The sequence below is a fragment of the Biomphalaria glabrata genome, chromosome 18 (genome assembly GCF_947242115.1).
Source record: "Biomphalaria glabrata chromosome 18, xgBioGlab47.1, whole genome shotgun sequence".
Classification (NCBI taxonomy): domain Eukaryota; kingdom Metazoa; phylum Mollusca; class Gastropoda; family Planorbidae; genus Biomphalaria; species Biomphalaria glabrata.
This window is the reverse complement of record NC_074728.1, coordinates 821,298-842,171: the sequence shown is the minus strand read 5'-3', so window position 1 is coordinate 842,171 and position 20,874 is coordinate 821,298. Positions and strand designations below refer to the sequence as shown.

General features: G+C 34.1%; 1 protein-coding gene across 28 annotated transcripts in view; it reads right to left on the bottom strand.

The window, feature by feature from the left end:
• Positions 1-754: 754 nt before the first annotated feature.
• Positions 755-20,874, bottom strand: part of LOC106059486 (intermembrane lipid transfer protein VPS13C-like) — a 142,241-nt gene continuing 122,121 nt past the window's right edge. For 27 of the 28 annotated variants that reach the window (XM_056016728.1, XM_056016735.1, XM_056016721.1 and 24 more), the window contains 20 exons: positions 19,077-19,209; positions 18,835-18,957; positions 17,991-18,103; positions 16,725-16,878; positions 16,281-16,415; positions 15,957-16,038; positions 15,301-15,370; positions 15,058-15,166; positions 13,302-13,421; positions 12,219-12,340; positions 11,499-11,580; positions 10,793-10,906; positions 10,428-10,503; positions 10,159-10,322; positions 9,285-9,366; positions 8,824-8,911; positions 7,011-7,220; positions 6,576-6,699; positions 4,928-4,999; positions 755-4,228 (listed from right to left, as the gene is read on the bottom strand). In XM_056016728.1, the coding sequence (XP_055872703.1) occupies positions 4,169-4,228; positions 4,928-4,999; positions 6,576-6,699; positions 7,011-7,220; positions 8,824-8,911; positions 9,285-9,366; positions 10,159-10,322; positions 10,428-10,503; positions 10,793-10,906; positions 11,499-11,580; positions 12,219-12,340; positions 13,302-13,421; positions 15,058-15,166; positions 15,301-15,370; positions 15,957-16,038; positions 16,281-16,415; positions 16,725-16,878; positions 17,991-18,103; positions 18,835-18,957; positions 19,077-19,209 (2,233 nt within the window). In that variant the 3' untranslated portion in view covers positions 755-4,168. Of the gene's footprint in view, positions 4,229-4,927; positions 5,000-6,575; positions 6,700-7,010; positions 7,221-8,819; positions 8,912-9,284; positions 9,367-10,158; positions 10,323-10,427; positions 10,504-10,792; positions 10,907-11,498; positions 11,581-12,218; positions 12,341-13,301; positions 13,422-15,057; positions 15,167-15,300; positions 15,371-15,956; positions 16,039-16,280; positions 16,416-16,724; positions 16,879-17,990; positions 18,104-18,834; positions 18,958-19,076; positions 19,210-20,874 lie in introns of those variants that run through there. The other variant, XM_056016751.1, reaches the window with a different exon arrangement.

Genomic DNA, 20,874 nt, shown 5'->3' with positions numbered 1-20,874 from the left:
ACAGACGTTACTTCAAAAAAGAAGATAATTACGTCCTACACTTTCCTCTTATCTTATATAATACAGACGTTACTTCAAAAAAGAAGATAATTACGTCCTACACTTTCCTCTTATCTTATATAATACAGACGTTACTTCAAAAAAGAAGATAATTACGTCCTACACTTTCCTCTTATCTTATATAATACAGACGTTACTTCAAAAAAGAAGATAATTACGTCCTACACTTTCCTCTTATCTTATATAATACAGACGTTACTTCAAAAAAGAAGATAATTACGTCCTACACTTTCCTCTTATCTTATATAATACAGACGTTACTTCAAAAAAAGAAGATAATTACGTCCTATACTTTTTCTCTTATCTTATATAATACAGACGTTACTTCAAAAAAGAAGATAATTACGTCCTACACTTTCCTCTATGCCAGGGAGGCCAAAAATTGCACCCCATTTGATCTTTATAGAGCCTTACGACCTCCGGGAGACACCTCTTTTAGGCAAAACATTTTATTTAAAGTTTTAAAAGCAAAAATAAAGAAATTTGAGGATATAATTAACATCTCTGTTTTCCCTTCTAAGAACACAATATACTAAATAACATCCTAACCCTAAACTTAGCCTTGCACATGACATCCATTAGACGATAACCAGAAAGGATAAACTAACTACTCTTAAGCTCTAGCTAGTTTATCTAGGGCAGACATTGCCCAGGCCTGGAAATAATGCAGTAAAACAAACAAACAAACACAAACTTCATAGAATTTGTTTTATTCATCAATCACCTATTGCAGCAGAAGTTTTAACTACAAGTTTTAGCATAGTGACTATACGCAAAGTATTGTGAAATTTAAAACCAAACAATTCAATGAAACGAAACAATATTTGTAAGACAACACTCAAAAAATTAAAAAAATACAAATGAAATAAAACAAACGTCACCTAAAAGCCATTACTAAATATAGAACACAAACATTGCAGATACAATCACTAAATTGTATGCACTGTTTCAACACCACACAGGAAACAATTTATTTTCCAATTTTTTAATACTTTTTTATTGCTGTAGAAATATATTTAAAAAAAAACTTCACTGTAATAAAAGAAAAGTTTAAATAAAACAACCATTTCAGACCTTGCGATGTATAGGTCATCTGTTTTATGGCCATCAGTTTATGAGGAGTCATGTGGCCAACACAATGACCAGCCTCCTTACTTCCCCATTTTTGTTAGAGACTCAGAGGCATACTAAAAATCCCAAAATTTGACATCCCAGTCATCACCAAGATTCAAACCCTCTGTTCTGCAGCCAAAATGCTGTACCACTCAGCCATTGTACCCCTGATACTTATGGACTGTAGACAGTTCATATCATCCTTGACAAACATTTCTTAGGAAACAAAAGTCAAATGTAGTTAAGTGATGGCTTTCTTTTTAAAAATTATTTCCTGTGTAGTTTACATTTGGTTATAATAGTACATGAGATACTATAACAATAACTAAGTAACATAAACAAAAAATGTCAACATTGTTACAACTTGTTACACAAGACACAAAAGGAAACAAAGAAATACATTCTCAAAATAAAATAGCACACACCACTAAGTCTAGGGTTGAAAAAGTAGTTCCAAGTTGTCAGCTTGGCCCTCTACCAACTCTATTTAGATTTGTTGAATAATATGCATGTCTATGTTTTAGCAAACTTGTATAGTATGCAGCCAACTAAGAAGTCAAAAAAAAAATTGGCTGCCACAGAAAAAAAAAATAGCCAATGAGGAAGCAGTAGATAATTTCAATCTTTACTAACTCAAGGCAACCATACAGTTTATAGAATAAGCGTATTGACTTTTAAAAAAAATCTAGTGCCTGTGTGTGGGAAAATATAGTTATGTGCCTTCATGTGTGAGTTATGTCCCCTTCTTTCTGACAGACATGTTTTCAGCTTTCACTGGCAGAAAATGTATTTACAGATTTGTAACATCTCCAACCTTTTAATCCCATGCTTCAACCCTTGATCTGTGCCCTTGAACCCTAAGTATTATATCTGATTGAACAAGGCAACGAGAATCTCCTCAAGACATTGATCTAGATATTACAGAACATAGAAGAATATTAATGAGATCAAGATATGGGAAGAGTTTTTTTTTAATATGAATAAACACAAACTGAAACAGTTAAAAATTAACATTTCCTTTCATGATAATTGAAATTCATAAGCTGTGTTATAGTTTACATGCAAGGAAGATAAAGGAAAGTTACTACAATTATTGGTAGTTCATATAGAAAGCTCAAAATATCTCTGGTGGAGCTGAACATTATCTGTGAGCTGTTTAAAGTATTGCAAACAAATATTTGAGTTCACTCTACAGTATATACATTCAAAGTTTGCAAGTCTTCCATTGATGGGAGTTCAGTGTGATCAACTTCATTTGAAAAAGATTAGCATTATAACAACAAAAAAATTATGATTTATTTGTTTATGCATATTAAAAAAAATAGAAAAATCGTTTTAAAATATAAAAAAGAACAAACAAATAAAAGAAGGCCCCAGACAAAAAGCACAATAATTAAACTGAAAAAAGAAACAGCAGAATGATTTTTCTTTTCAAGTCCTGATCAATTAGAGCCTGTGTGACGTATTTCAAAATCACATATTGTTTCGTTAGGAGAAAGAGAAATATATTTGCTGCCAATGAACCTAAATATCAGCGAGAGAAGCTTGAGATGCAGTGTCACAATACTGATCCAGTACAGTTAGAGTCAGACAAGTATTGATAATTAATGTAACACAGAACTGATTCAATAAAGTTATAAACATGTATTGATATATGATTTACCTTAGAGTTAGTAAATATACTAACATTAATTCTAAGTTTTTAATTTCTATTAAAGTTAACATAGCCTTAAATGAAATATGCTAATTAATATGAATCTTGGATAAGTACCTATCAATATTATTTTTTTTAAATACTATGATCTACTGTGAATCTATCCACAGTATAAAGTAAGTTCAATCTATGAAAAGATACATTCCATCTACTGTATGCATACAATTCTTATATTCACAAATGGTAGTAACTATTGTTGACTACCCAGCTATTTAAAGCTATAAGAGATATTAATAAGATGATTGTATTCAATAAGTGAAGCCTTGTACATTATTCAATGGAAAGAATTTTAAAATGAAACTAAAAGCAGTAGAATTCAAGTGATGGATATACAAAATAGCTAGAAACAAAACCACAGGTTTCAACAGAACGAGAGCCCAATGACTTGATGAATCACATGACCAGAGAATGATGCTAACAGTACAAACCCACTTGAACACGGATGTATAGATATTGCAAAGTTTTATCGAGACTCAACCGATGATTAAAATATTTTCACACGTCTCGAAGAATGAAAAAAAAAAAAAACAACTTCAAAGAAGTATTGCACTATTAGCGGAGAGACAAGAAACATTAAAATAAGATTCAATTAAAAACCCAGAAAAAAGACATTATAATCAATCAAAAGCATTAGATTATAAAATAAAAGATAAAAAAATGAATGAACACAAAATGATTTTAAGTCTTACTAACATAACTAACACAAAGAATGAACAAAAAATTAAAGCAAAGCAAAAAAAAAAATTAAATTAAATTATAGATAAGCAAAAAAAACAACTATAAACGTAATTTTTTATACAATGGTAAATGTATTTTTTACAAAAATAAATCAATTTATTGTATAGTACAGACATTAATCTATAAGGGATTGTATAGTTACTTTTTTAAAAAAAAATGTACGAAATCAAAATATTCATAGTAAAAGTAAACATACATAGCACACATTTCTAGTCGAGTATTTTCAAAGAAGGGTAACTCTTGTATGCACACACACACACACACAAAAGGAGGAATGAAGTTATCATGAAATGTCAAGGTCAAAAGTCACTTTGTGATAGAATAAAATTAATAGAGTTAATGGAAATCCTCTCAAAAGTCAAGCTTAAAATATAAATAAAAAAAAAAAAAAAGAAAATGATTCTACTTCTATTATTTCTCTAGAGAGAGATGTATCAATGTAGGAAATAAACGGTCTGAAGGTAATCCTTAATTATTTTTCCTTGTCTGTCTGTTGAATGCAGGGCATAGTGATACACCGATCGTAGCAGTTATCTAGTGCGACTACACTCCACTTTCAACACGCTCCATCGCCATAACTTCCTGAATCTTACTCAGGATCAGCTGCAGAGGCAAAGATTTAACACTTATCAGTACTACACTTTATAGTCACACAAAATACATCTTTTTTAACCAATGCTTTCAGATCTATTTTAATCAAGAGAATGACTTAGGGGCCTAGTTAGAAAGAAAAGTAGTTTAGAGAATATGAGAAAAAAAGAATCATTTCATTATAAGAAAAAAGTTTCCCCCTTTCAGACCTTGCCCTCTATGGGGCAGATGATGTTAAGGTCATCTGTTTCTATGGCCGACGGTAAACATGAAGAGTATCATGTGGTCAACACAACAACCACCCCCAATTTACTTTCCCCCAACTAAAGTCAGGTACACATTAGAGTTAAGTGGACTCAGGGGCACCCTCAAAATCCCCAAAATCAAAATCCCAGTTTTCACAGAGATTTGAACCCAGGACCTCATTGTAATTAGCAGTGTAGATAATTAGAGGACATCTGCATCCCCAGTACTAAATTAATATATAATCAGAAGTCAAAACAGATACAGTTATACATAATAAGTTAGCTAAAACTAGAATTTGAGATACAAGAAGTCATAGTGGACAAAAAAATCTATAGACTACTTTATTCTTAGATCTCAAGACAATTATGGAACACAAGCAAGAATTTTTACCTTCTGACCCTATTTATTTATTTCAATACAAATAGACAAAAGAACATATTGGACAAGTAAAAGAGACCAACGCACCTGAGCCACTTTGAGATCTGTGTGAAGATCTTTCTTTGTCACATTAGATCCAAACATTTTTTTCTTTTCAGTCTGTAAAGTCAACAGAAACATTATAACATTGAATAGCAATCAGAGGAGCAAAAAGTGTATATTGTCGAAAACTAAAAGGCAGGCGACCCAAAGGTAGACCATGAATACGATGAATTGATGATGTGGAGGCAGATCTACAACTGCTTGGGGTTAGGGCGTGGAGACGAAAGGCCCAGGAGAGGTCTGAATGGAAGGATGTGTTGAAGCAGGCCAGAGCCCTCCATGGGCTGTAGCGCCACTGGGATGGATGTATTGAATAACAATGTTTAAGAATGAGTGCAGTGTTTCACAAGGCCATGCAAACCCAGCTGCAACCTGTATGTTTTCCACATATGAAACAAACAAAGCTGTTGTCTGGCAGGGTTCTAGTTAAGCTTTCTTAATGTCTTCTAAGCCATTATATAATATACAATAAAGACTTGTAACAAGGCGTAATGAAGACAAAACAAAGATAAGAATTCATCTTTCATTGTAATCTAAATTGAGCTACTACTATTTAGTACCACTTCTACCTGTTTCATATTTACTACAAAGCTATTTTTAGATTTGTAAATCTCCGTACCAGTCTAGCATCAATATTTCTTCTGCTTGTATTCTTCCACATTGTATTATGCTCACTGAGCACATGATTTCATGTGTGTCTCACCAAAAGAGAAGCTATTTATACAGAAAGATTTGTATGCAGTAAGTTTTGCTTTCAACTTCCACCTATCCCTTAGTCTGTTGGGCCGTTGGAGTGCCACACTAGATTCCATTCTCTTTGCCTTGGATAGAACCTCTTTCAATGGCAGGCCCCCGTCCATTCTTTTATGTTGTCTTCCCATCGCTTTCTCTCTTCCGCTTCTTTTTTTTTTTTCCTGGTACAGCTCCATGAAGGAAGGTCTTTGCAAGCCCCCAAAACTTGTAACATGGCCATAGAGTTTTATTTTATTTATTTTTTTTACACTAGTTTGCAGGTCATCGTGGGGTTTAGTGAATTTTAATTACTTCAAATTGAGGAAAATTGCCAACTTTTACTTGGCTACTAGGAAATAGACTTCTTTAATTACAGTGCTGGTGAGAACATCTCAAAGATAATTAAAAATTAAAAAAAGTCCTCCTCTATCTTAGCACAAGTAATATGGCTTTCTCATCTGGTTTGTGAAGTTCTTCATATATAGCTTCCTTTTATTAAGGTGAACCATCATAATCCCCTTTGAATAAATGCCACACTTTGTTTGTTGCCGGTGTCACTGTAGTACTGCCACTTTTTGTTCTTAAAGTGTGGAAATATTAATGGAAGATGTTTCTATATAAAAGGAGGTTAAATGATTGGTTCTAGAGCCTCTATATTCAAATAACTTGCTGGTTGGTCAGGTGGTATGCTTTTACGAGTGTCATCTCAATGGTACTGAGTTCAATCACTACATGCTGCTATCCCCTGTCAGGAGGTTTAAGTTAGTAGATAATAATCTTTCTGAAGGAACATCTGAAAATGTACAAGCCAAGTTGGACATATACACCTACAAAAACAAAGCATTTCAAAAATTCAGAGATGTACTTAATTCTAGAACAAGTTGAATGACCATCAACTGACCTTTAAAGTGATTTCCAGGCCTTTGTTGGTAATTTTTGGCTCCCCTTTAAGTTCCTGGTAGGTAAACATCCATTCAGAATCCCAGGTGCCAAATAATTCACCTCTCTTAGCCAGCAAGATTCGTCTGTGAACAGGAAAATAATAAAGAAAAACTATTTTCCCTTGAATAATCATAAAAAAAAAAAAAAGTCAATATATTATTCTTAATATAATTGATCTATTATCATAATGCAACTTTTACAAAATGTCAATATGGTCAACATCTTCCACATTGTAAAAAAGTTTGATTTCATTTAGTAAATAGACTTTATCCCAACAATATTTTGCTTCCAGAGTCTTCATCCTTCACAGAAACCAATCTTAACCATTTCTCTTAAATACTGAACAATGTCAGAGCTCTCTTCTTATTCTCTACTCCTGAACTAAATAACTTACTTGTCTGTGACGATAAAGACAGTCTTTCCATCTTCCTTGACCTTGAAGTGGGCAACATATTCATCAGTATCAACATACTGACCCTTGTCTGTCTCCCTTAGCAAATTGAAACCTTCAGCCTCTTCCAAGATGTATGGACGCACAATGCCGTCTTTGTTAAATCTACGAGCTGGACGCAAGCGATGGATCTCATCCGTGAAGTCAGTAATCCTAGTAGAAAAAAAAAAGATGAAAATATAAAAACAGATAAAAAACAGATCTGTTCAAAGAGTTATCTAAATGAAAAGACTTTGAAATTAAAGCATTACAACATGTTTTGTTGAAGAAATTGCCATTGTCAATTGAAGCAGACCTATTAACATTACTTTCAATGTTTCAGTTGGGCAGATTCAGGGACATTCTTGAAAGCCTGGATAATTTTCAGTCGACATTAAGATTTCAGATCCCCTGACATATAACTTGCCACCTCCCTCCCCTCCCATGCTGTGTTAAACTTTAGTTAGCTTTGATAGACTGCACTACAATCAACCACTACTCTTGAGATATACATTTCAAATGTCAGAACAACTGTGGTAACTCATAGACCTTGCGACTGATAGGGCAGAGAAAGGTAATCTGTTTCTAGGGGCTATGGTCAAGGCCAGTACAATGACCAACAGCTTTACCTTCTAATGTCAGTTACCCATCAGAGTTGGGTAAACTAAGAGGCGTTTAAAAAAAAATCCCAAAATTCAAAATCCCAGCTGAACTGAAATTTGATCCTGAAACCCTTTGGTTAGGAGCTGGAGCTGTTTATCACTTAGCCTCCCCTTCCCTATAACAATCTTATGAAAATATAAATGTTGTAGTTTATGGATCAATAAAATAAATCCGTCTCCATCTTCAAATACAGTTTTTCATTTTCTGGCCATCAATGCCCTCTTCATTCTTTAATATTTTTTTTTAAAACTATTGCTTGCAATGTAGTCTCACAAGGTTTTCATTAACTAGACAATCATTTAAAAAACAAAAGAAGCCTTCTTGACAGATAGTTATTTTCAAAGCAAAAAGTACTGTAATTAAAAATAAGAGAGAACATTCAAAATGAAGAACTTGTCTGTTAACTCTTTCTCTCCTAATTGACGATGCCATCGTTGATTTCACTCCCATTAAACTTATCTTATCTTATCTTATATAATACAGACGTTACTTCAAAAAAGAAGATGATTACGTCCTACGCGTCATGCATTTAGTCATGCATATTAACCAATGACTTAAATTCTGCCAAGTCACTGGTTTTCCTGGCTAGCTCAGGCAACCCATTCCATGCTCTAATAGCACTAGGGAAGAAGGAGTATTTGTACAAATTTGTCCTAGCATATGGGACGAGGAATGTGCCTTTATCTTTGTGTCTTTCAGAGTATTTTATTAAATTTTGTTTTTGTATTTGAAGATTATGGTTCAGTGTTTTATGTATTATGTATTAAACTAAATTGGTTTTTGGATTGATAAACTTTAATTTGTGATGTGTAAAACGAGCATACATTCCCCTGTAATTCAATACCAAATATAACATTTTCTGATAACAAACAAAAATGTTATTGAAGTTTAATCATAGCAGGATAGTGAAATACAAATGAGGAAAATGAATAATACTATTGGAACAAGAAAAATAATTACAGAGAGAAAGAGTTAATAGCATCACAAAACAAGCTTCTCATCAGTGGAATTTTTGAAACAGTGATATCAGAGAACTGAACCTAGTTGCTCAAGTACTGGTCACTAGTCAATGTGTTTCAGATCCTTGCATTAGTTAACCTTTGAGCATTCTTACCTTCGGACTCCCTCCAGAGTACTGCTGGCAAAGTCCACTACACCAGATGTTGGGCGTGTCACCACACCAACTAAACCTTTACCCACACCTGAACATTAGAAAACATAATGTATTGACACACAAATAAATAGCCAGAGTTGATTTGAACACAGGTACAGAACAGAAGAATTGCATGAAACACAAGTACAGAACAGAAATGATTTTAATACAAGTTCAGACAAAAGTGTTGATTGAAACACTACAGAAAAGTTGATAGTTGATAAAATCACAAGTACAGAGGAGATTTAGAAAATATTTTGTCACACAAGTGAAATATAGATTTAGAAAATATTTTGTTACAAAAGTGGCACATAGATTTAGAAAATATTTTGTCACACAAGAGAAATCTACTTCAACAGATGCTAATGCTAAGTATATTACATAAAACATCAGAAAAATGAATTAAGCCACTCCCTAGTTACCTTTAAAGAATCCAGTGACACCTTCTTGCTTGGCACCTTCCACTGGCTTCCTGACAATACCTGTCACACCATCAAACACACCCTGGGAGAAGTCATGTCAATAATGTAAAGGTTCAATTATAATTGCATGTCACCAGCAGATCAAATACATTTGGATAAGTAAAAATGGAGACAATTCAAGCACCTTGCTTTAGACACATTCTCAGTAGAAAGGAAAAAAATCTGATTTATAAATTACAGATGTTCCTTCTTAGCAGAAGATAATTACGTCCTATGTAATTCTAAGTCTTAATCTAGTCGTGCATTTTAATCAGTGTCTTAAAATCGGCCAAAATTCAAGCAACCTGTTCCATGCTCTAATGGTATTAGGGAAGAAGGATCACTTGTATAAATTATTCCTACCATATGGCATAAGAAATGTGCCTCTATATCTGTGTTTTTCTTTGCTATTAGTAAATTATGGTTTCGTGGTGTATGTATTATTGCAACTTTACTTTATCATCTTCTGTCCTGAGTGTCTCTAAGTTTAGTGATTTTATTAATGGTTTTATAAATGTGAATATTCATTTTTTTTTTATAAATCTCGTGGCTTTATTTTGTGTCTGCTCTAGTTTCTTACTGTTTGTTTTTAGATCTGGGGACTTAAAAAGAGGAGCATTGAATTGATTGAAATGAGCTTTAAAGAGAAAAATTAAATTAAAGATATAATGTTCATGAGTCTCCCAGCTACAATGAATAATTGACATGAGAATAACATGTAAATTTGTTACATGAAGAAAACTAATTTTATATATAAATTATATATATAAATTTAAAATGTATGTAACAAAAAAACAACAACTATACATTATACTAAGATAGAATTTACACTGACCATGACTAAGCCCTTGCCTCCACGAGCAAACCCTTCACTTGCGGTGGCTGGACGCTTGTTGAGTTGCTCTCTGCGCTTCTTCTGATAGTCATCATCTAAAGTGAGAGCTGCCAGACCTTTGCCCAGAGTGCCCGTGATTCTGGAGACAGCACCAGCAGCACCACCTGGCAATCAATGTTTGACATGGTTAAAAACAAATGGCATTAAAACTAAATCTTATCATACAACTTCAGCAGAAAATGTATCAATATGTGATTGGGTCGACTTACCAACTGCATGACCAAATAGACTTCTGACACCAAGTGCCAGACCTTCAGCAAACTCTCCAGGTCCTTGGATAGCTCCCTGGAAACAGTTTAAAAACAGATTAAAATGATGCAAGTTATTTTATTGATAAGGCTTCAATTCTGTAGGAATGTATACAAAAAATAACTATTCCTTTCTCTGCTGCTATCGCAGTGAATACCTGGCATACAATTTTGGTGTAACTCCAAAGATAAAAGTTTGTAATGACCAAAATAGTAAAAAAAAATATTCAGTACTAAATTGTAACATTAAAGACGTGTAACACTTTTTTAAAGCCTCCGTTGTACATGCAACTCTATGTTAAAAAGAAATTCATTTAAATGCTAACCTGGTAGGGCTCATAGAAAAGATCTTCAATGCCTTCAGACAGTCCACGGAGAAGACCAAATGGATTGCCAAGCACATCCAGACCTAGGACAAGAACGTACATCTGTTTGACAGCCTGAAAAGAAAACGAAAGGTGACAAATAAACAAACTTAAACTATATACTGCTTGTCATGTGGACCTTGAATGGCTAAGCCAGCAAACTAGAGGGCAAGGAAGAGCTAGGAGAGGCAAAGATCTCTTGTCTGTTCAACTAATGATGCAGTTCACATAAGCAAGTCTGCAAGAGATCATGTACAATATCATTTCATATATTTATAGTGGACCCATTTCATATATTTATAGTGGACCCATTTCATATATTTATAGGGGACCCATTTCGTATATTTATAGTGGACCCATTTCGTATATTTATAGTGGACCCATTTCATATATTTATAGTGGACCCATTTCATATATTTATAGTGGACCCATTTCGTATATTTATAGTGGACCTTTATTTTCTAACTCTGAATTCCATTTTTCTGACCTATTTTAAACGTTATACCTGCCTGGTCACTGAATAAATTTCAGTGTAACGACAAAGACTCAACTGTCCACTCTATAAACTTTAAATTGTTACTACCATGTATACTATATAAACTTAAAAGCAAAAGTCTTTTATCATTTACACATTCAACCAACTTAAAGGACTAAATCAGTGACTCACTTGTCCACTGTAATGTCTAACAAACTCATTGGTCAACTGTGTATTGTTGTAAAAAGTATAATTCCTTTCAAAGTAGCCAAGCCTGTGAACATTTATAGAATTCATTTAATTGTGTGTCACAAAACAGGAAACATATATAGAATTGATTTAGTAGAGTCACAAAACAGGAAACATTTATAGACTTTGTTGAGTCATTGAGTCATAAATTAGGAAGCATTTATAGACTTATTTCATTGAGTCATAAAACATTTATAGACTTATTTTCTTATCTTATGAAACACACATGATACTAAAAAAAAAGTTGATTACATTCTATGCTGATGATTACATCCTACGTCCTATTTAATTGAGTAAACTTAAGTAAACTTTCATTTTTGAGGAAAAAAAAAATGATAATACATATAAACTTCATAAAACTTTATTCATAATAGAAAGACAACTCTTAGGGTCACAAAAATGTGACCTAGATCTGTGCAGTTTCTATTCTTGAAAACATGAACAAAACATTAAAAATGACATTCAAATAATTTATTTATTGGACTCCAGTTTGAAACAATGAAATGTAAGAAAATGAAACATGATAATCATTACTTTTCAAATTTGAAGATCAACAGGAGAAAAAATAGAAAAGCTTGAGCCAAACTATTTAATAACTTGGATTACAGTATGAAAAGAGGGAGGTCAATTTTGTATCAAAAGGGGAGTTCAATGAAAACTTACTTGAAGACAACATCTTGGACATCTGTGAGGACAACTCCAACACTTTGTAAGAAGACTCCCATAATGTGAGCCTGGGGGGTGTCTTTCATGGAACCTCCTTGGAGGGAGAAACTCACATGGATCTGAAACAATAGGATATATATAGGTAACTAACCAATATCAGATCACTAAACATAATGATAATAATGAAAGTTTATATAGTTTGTAGACTTCAAACCGCTGTATTTGAGTACATACAGTGTATGATAATGGTAACTTATATAGTTTGTAGACTTCAAACTGCTACATTTGAGTACATACAGTGTATGATAATGATAACTTATATAGTTTGTAGACTTCAAACTGCTACATTTGAGTTCATACAGTGTATGATAATGCTAACTTATATAGTTTGTAGACTTCAAACTGCTACATTTGAGTTCATACAGTGTATGATAATGCTAACTTATATAGTTTGTAAACTTCAAACTGCTACATTTGAGTTCATACAGTAGACTTACAACCACTGCACAGAGAAAAAAAATACCACTAAGCTCCCACATTTCTACAAAAGAGATTGGATCATAGTGCACTAAGTTTGCTATACCATCAGATGATGACATCTCAGTAAATCTTAGCCTTTAAACATGACCATTGACAGAGAAAGTAAAAGAAAAACACACATTTTGTTAAACCCTATAAAGCCAGTCTCCCATTTTAAACAAAGAAAAGAGAGGTCTAAAAGAATATTTTTTTAAAAGTCTATAAAGTTTTAAGAATAAAGACTTTTAATACCTTTAGAAAAAAATAAATAAAAGCTCCTAACACTAAATTTTCTTGCTAAGCCTTACCAACACTTTCGTTAAAAAAATGTTCAGAAAACAAAAAAATTTGATGACACACATCCAGTTTTCAATCAAAAAATTTTCTCGTCCTGACTTAGATGTGATGCTGGTAACTTCCTATCACAGTCTACCATAAATAACGCAGTATACGACAATAGGCGTTATTGGGTAAAATAAAAATTACAATTATCTCGAACACATAATGACATGTTTTATGAAGTAAATTTTTCCAATCAGAAAAAATGGTTTAAGTAATTACCTTGATGGGTGAAATGTGGAAATAGTCATAGAAGCTGACCCTCTGGGCCTGGATGGAAACACCAGCTACTTCCTTCAGACTTAGTTTTGTGCTGTCCACATCAGCTTGAAACAGGGTAGGCTAGAGACAACAAATGAATACTAACATTTGAGTCACACCATTAGTAAAATCACTCAAACTTGGAGACACTTCAAGACATAGGACAAAAAAATAAAGTGGCAATAAAACACTAAACCCTAACTTACAAAGAGTTAAACACAACTTAATAGAACACCAAAAAAGAACAAAGATAAAGGCACATTTTTTTTACTATATGCAAGGTCAAATTAATACAAAAGCTCCTTTTTCCAAAGTACTATTACAGCACAACTAGATTAGCATATGGAAGGATATGTTATGAAGCATGTTTATTTAGCTGTTGATGATTGCTATTTTTTATTTTTCAATAATGCAAGGACAAATGTACGGTGTAGCAGTTTCAATATATTTATTATACAAGTATTTTTTAGAATTAAACTTCAACTTTATTCTCTGTACACAACTTCTACAAACTTTCTATGATTCGATCTACAAGCTCTCACTTCTCACTACAAGTTCTAGCTCTACTTTCACTCTCCAAAGTCTAACTCACACTAACAAAATCAGGCCTTAAATACCTTTGTTCCACCCGTACCTCTCACATATACCTGTTCAAACCATAGTATCTAGACACTTTTATTGTCTCACATCTCTCACTCGTGTCTCAGTCACCCACCCTTATCATATCAACAAACATCTTTCTCTCATCTAGACATTGACACTTGTGCCCTCTCGTATCTCCAGTCTCCACAATACACATACATGATATTATGTTCTTTTTCCAAGGAATGTCCAGAATGAGATCTTTAGATATACATCACTTCAATACAGATTTGTTACTCAGTGAAGAAATTGGCCAACAAGGGGGACATTTAAAACACCACACCAACAAACTAAAGAACTATAGAGATAAGTTGTGAAACAGTTGGCCAATGCATCATGTGTGGAACTATAGAGATAAGTTGTGAAACAGTTGGCCAATGCATCATGTGTGGAACTATAGAGATAAGTTGTGAAACAGTTGTGAAGTGGCCAATGCATCATGTGTGGAATGATCCTAAAGATTATTATATTAAAATTATTATAAATTAGCTCTGTATCTTGTACACCGGCGTAGAGATAAGATTTATGCATGTTTTGTGTATGTTCTTTTTGCATATGCAAAGTATCAATGTTTTATCATTTCTTGTTATGAAATCATTACATTCCATATTTCAATTGGATCACTCATCAACTCACTTGGTAGTTACAATACTTTGTGTAACAGTGTGTGGATGTTAGACTGTCAGGAGAAATCATGTAGTTTGTATTGTCTGATAGTCAACTTCATAAGTGACTCTTTTGTAGGGAGCTCAAGATTCAAGAGGATCAACACAAGAGATGTAAACATACCCTGAAAAGATCCCTCAAGGAAAACTGAATCAACCTCAATGACTGGGGAAAAACTAGTCCCTTATAGTGTTGCATGGGGCAGAGGAGTCTGTATTTACCAATTAGAAAAGCCCAAAAAATTCACAGCAAGCTTACAGTCGAGAATTGTGCTCCTCTTTGGGCACAGAACAAGACAAGGGAAAGTAATAGAAGAAATAGCAGAAACAAAATGTTTGTAGCATGTGGGGGGAGAGGTAACGAGGGGAAGGATGGACTTGACGATCACGTCACTCAACTCTGACCTTACCTCTTGATCTCTCAATGCTAAAATATCCGAGGCAAACATGGCTAATAGCTGACTGAGGAAGCCTTGGTCCACCTTCAAGTTCATTTCTTGAATTAAAACTTTGAAATACCTGCAAGTCAAGACACATTGTCATCATCTGAATGTCTCAAGTTTGGAATCAAAGGTTAACACTACTTGTGATAAATGAGTTAGTTTACATTTCTCTTGACAGCATGCATTCAAAAACATGTTCAAGTAACTTACTTGATCTGAACAAGGTTACTGTGTTCATGTATTTTGTTCATCAAACTGACTTCAATAAAAGGTTTAGGAACTGAAAAAAACATTATATATATTATATTTATATTCAAACTATTATACTTGATCTGCTTGAAATGGTCAGAAGAACAAAAGCTAGACGGCTAATTCAAGTCTTAGTTGTTGTTTTTTTTTAATACATGTAATTGTCTTCAGCCAAAACACAGAGGCTTCATTACAATACTAGAATGCATTTTATATGGAAAATCTGCAGCAGACCATTGTCTGTACAATGTATCTGCACTCCTGATGTATAGCTGTTGATAAAATGAACAAGCCTCAAGGTTGTAGCCATCATTTGATTTAGTTATTCCTTTTTGCTTCTGCCCCTGGTCAATGTATTAAAGAACGGCCACTTACAACAACTTATGTCCCTTAAGATAGTAATGAGTACCAGTGTCACCATGGAGTGTCACCAGAGAATGTCGAATCCCAGTTGAGTGACTCGCCCCATTCAAACTCTTTCAAGGATAAAAGCTCTAAAATAGAACTGCCTAATCTGGACACTACGGCACAGTCAAACTAGGACTAGTTATTTGACTTCTCCAAATGTTACAGATGAGAACCAAGAAGAAGACTGACATGACATGTTAGTGACTTACTACTTTCTGCTGCCACTGATCTAGGTGGAGGCAGTGGCGACAGTATGGTTGGGAATACAGCATGACGTAGTTGGTTGTCAAACTGAAACAGAAACATAAAGAAACCTAAAGCAATGCAAATCAAGGCTTTATTCTTCTATTTTATATGCTAAATAAAATGAATGCTTGTATATGCGGACTTAGTTATTCATCTATAGTTAAGAGACTTATGAAAAGACATGACCATGTCTATATGTTGAAGAAGATACTAAAAATATTAGCAATTTGATTACAAACATCAGTACAGGGTCCCTTCAAATTTGTTCAAAAGAAACCAGTTCTAACCTGCAGGCGGTTGATCTTTGCATGGAGTTGCGTAGAGTGAGGCGATTGCCTCATCTGTACCCAAATGCCATCAGCAAAACTGCGCCTGAGCTCAGCTTGCCGAGGTTTCACTAATATCATCTTGTCAAAGTCCACCTGAGGGTGTTACATGTAAAAGTTGGCAGTTAAAAGTTTGAATTTTCAAGTAAGATTTCTCTGTCTTGACAATTGATATAAATAATAATAAATTATACAACATAACATTTTAAAAACAAAACAAAAGCATCACCATATCACATGAGTACTATATATAGATTTATGAAATTATTTTGTGATTCAAATATCACATGACCTATTATTTATTGTTTATTATACAAACAAGATTCATGACATCATTTTGTCATCCAACTATCACATGACCTAGACTGCAAGTACTTTACAAACAAGATTCATGACAGCCCTTACCTCAAATTTGTTTTCCAGAACCGTTGGGCCTTCCTTTGATTTCTTCATCTCTTTATCCAGTAAATACTTCTGGTAGGCATGCTCTAGGATCAGGTTGTCTTTGATGGTCACAGCCTTGAATTTTTTCTTTTTCTCTTCCCAGATCACTCCAGAGCTGAACACAAAAATGATGATAGAAATGAAATAAAAATTAATCTCCTGGCATAATTTTCTATTTTTTTAAAAACTCTAATAAATCTTCTACTGTAACTTTTTTTTGAAATCCAATACACAAAAAAAAAAAACATTAAAAGAGTTGAAAATATAATTTTAGCTTGTGAGCACTGAATTTTTTTCTTTTTATAATTAATCTGTGAATCAACCATTAAAGGTGTTGTTTGTTTGTTTTAATTGAAAAGCTTGCAAAATTAAGTAATGGGGTATAATTAGGATAAAAATTATAACATTCTTTTTAAGGTTTCTATATGGTCAGACACTTTTCTGGCACTGAACCAACAACTGATGTATAACATTTTAAAATGGATATAAACACAATAAATATAAAAGCTGAAGTCTTTAAAACATAAACATTTCTGTCAACATTTTGCTATCATTCAAGTTTTGTTAAAATTATATTTGTATAGTACATCTTTCATGGAGGCCCGTGACAGAGCTTGGCTTCCAAATCCTAGTGAAGGCTGGGATTTTTAATTAAGTGTTCTTGGGCGCCCCTGAGTCCACCCAACTTTTATGGGTACCTGACACTAGTTGTGGAAAAGTAAAGGTGGTCACATGACACACTTTTTAACCATCGACCACAGAAACAGGTGACTTTTACATCATCTGCCCTATAGATCGCAAGGTCTGAAAGAGGAACTTTTTACTTTCACATCTTTCATGCGGTACAATCTCTTTTGTGGACAGGAGGTCATATTAAGGAGAAGGTTTCTATGCTGTCCTTAGGCACTCGAGAAACACATATCAGCAGAGTCAGGTTTCAAACTCAAACCTCCATTAATAGTAACCAAGCAGTTTACATAACTCATTAAGACATCCAACCATGCTATTCATTGTAGATAATACACTATTGTGATTCCACACACCTACCCCTTTGAAGACACTGAACCCACCCTTATGAAACTGTAAACCATATCCTCTTAAAATTCCCTTTCCTAAACCTTAGGCAGACCCTACTACCACCACAGCCCACTATTTTTCCTTGGCACAGTCTGCAAAAGAGCTCACAGCTCAGCAGCAAAAAGCTGGGTAGAAGAAGTGACCCCTGACCTGGTGATTCCCATGTAAGCCAGTTCTAAGCAGAGCTCATTGTTGACCAGGGAAAAGCCCATGTCATGAATCTTGAGATTAAGTTCTTGATCGGCTTGTTCCAGTTCACCAGCCTGCAAATAAAATTAATTTTAGTTACGGCATAGCTGATGGAACTATAACTTTAACCAACCTATATAGACTTTTAGTAAACTTTGACATCTCTATATAATTGAGAATTGACTAGAAACTCAAGAAAACAAAATCTACGTGTTATGCGTTCTAGAATGTCATTTGCTAGTCAGGACGGTCCCAGGTTCAAATCCTTCCCTCTGCCATTTCGCCTTGTCCTGCAGGAGGTTTGTGCTTGGATGTAATTATCCTCAAATATTATTATTATAGCTTTTATATAGCGCTACTTTCATGCTTTTGGCATGCTCAGAGCGCTTTTGGTCCAATCTCATTTGTGGACCAGTGGGGGGGAGGGGGTATCTAGGAGTTGGTTTTCCGTGCTGCCTTTAGGCGCTCAGTAAACACAACTCTGCCCGAGTTGGGTGTCGAACCTCGAGCCCCCTTCTAGGTAGCCAAAGATGGAGGAATGTCCGAATTATGTACAACAAAACCAAGACAATATTTGTGACCTTACAAGAAACTCAAGACAAGCAATTCCATGTTTAAAAATAAAAACAAAATTGATGTCCAGACAACAAAGTAACAAGACAATTTAACTTTTACAAGTTTAAATCATTTTTAAAATGTTAAAAATAGCATAAGGTTGAATAACATTCCTACAAAATAGATGCAGTGCACTTTACAAGCCAAAAGATTATCTACTTGATATGCTTAACAGACAAAAAGACGTTACCTCTTGCGCTAAATTGGCCAACCAGACATCCTGGGTGAACATGGCCACTCGCTGAAGGCCATCTAAGAATGAGACGAAGTAAACTTTGACATCACTCTGCGCAAAAAACTCCTCGATATGATCCTACAAGATGGAAAGAAAAGAATGGTTTATTGGAGACATTATGTGCAACTCAATATTATCTCTGCAACTACATTCAGAAAGGCAAAAAGTCTATTCTAGAGGACATTTGATGGTCTTACTCTATCTAGTGCATGTTTCATTTCTTTCTTGAGACCACATGACCAGACTATCTCCCGGATACCAGTGGGGTTGGACCAGGTGTAAAGTTGCGATGTCTGTGGCTGTAGCTCTACTTCAACATCTTTAGTTCCCCTGGGAACAAGAAATCAAACAATAATCACGGCAAGTCTTTGTACCAAATAATCATGGCAAGTCTTTGTACCAAATAATCATGGCAAGTCTTTGTACTAAATAATCATGGCAAGTCTTTGTACTGAATAATCATGGCAAGCCTTTGTACCAAATAATCATGGCAAGCCTTTGTACTAAATAATCATGGCAAGCCTTTGTACTAAATAATCATGGCAAGCCTTTGTACTAAATAATCATGGCAAGCCTTTGTACTAAATAATCATGGCAAGCCTTTGTACTAAATAATCATGGCAAGCCTTTGTACCAAATAATCATGGCAAGCCTTTGTACCAAATAATCATGGCAAGCCTTTGTACTAAATAATCATGGCAAGCATTTGTACTAAATAATCATGACAAGCCTTTGTACTAAATAATCATGGCAAGCCTCTGTACTAAATAATCATGGCAAGCCTTTGTACAAAATAATCATGGCAAGCCTTTGTACAAAATAATCATGGCAAGCCTTTGTACCAAATAATCATGGCAAGCCTTTGTACTTAATAATCATGGCAAGCCTTTGTACTAAATAATCATGGCAAGCCTTTGTACTAAATAATCATGGCAAGCATTTGTACTAAATAATCATGGCAAGCCTTTGTACTAAATAATCACGGCAAGTCTTTGTACTAAATAATCATGGCAAGCCTTTGTACTAAATAATCATGGCAAGTCTTTGTACTAAATAATCATGGCAAGCCTTTGTACTAAATAATCATGGCAAGCCTTTGTACCAAATAATCATGGCAAGCCTTTGTACCAAATAATCATGGCAAGGCTTTGTACTAAATAATCATGGCAAGCCTTTGTACTAAATAATCATGGCAAGCCTCTGTACTAAATAATCATGGCAAGCCTTTGTACAAAATAATCATGGCAAGCCTTTGTACCAAATAATCATGGCAAGCCTTTGTACCAAATAATCATGGCAAGCCTTTGTACTTAATAATCATGGCAAGCCTTTGTACTAAATAATCATGGCAAGCCTTTGTACTAAATAATCATGGCAAGCATTTGTACTAAATAATCATGGCAAGCCTTTGTACTAAATAATCACGGCAAGTCTTTGTACTAAATAATCATGGCAAGCCTTTGTACTAAATAATCATGGCAAGTCTTTGTACTAAATAATCATGGCAAGCCTTTGTACTAAATAATCATGGCAAGCCTTTGTACCAAATAATCATGGCAAGCCTTTGTACCAAATAATCATGGCAAGGCTTTGTACTAAATAATCATGGCAAGCCTTTGTACTAAATAATCATGGCAAGTCTTTGTACTACATTATTTCCCTGATAAATTCTTTTAAAAGAACTTTTTTTTTACAATTATGTATTCACTTTTTTATCTGATGTCCTATCACAAAATTAGGGCATTGGGGAACAAGTATATTTTGAACAATGGGGGAACAAGTATATTTTGAACAATTAGGACAAGTATATTTTGAATGATTGGGGAACAAGTATATTTTGAACAATTAGGACAAGTATATTTTGAACAATGGGGGAACAAGTATATTTTGAACAATGGGGGAACAAGTATATTTTGAACAATGGGGGAACAAGTATATTTTGAACAATTGGGGAACAAGTATATTTTGAACAATTGGGGAACAAGTATATTTTGA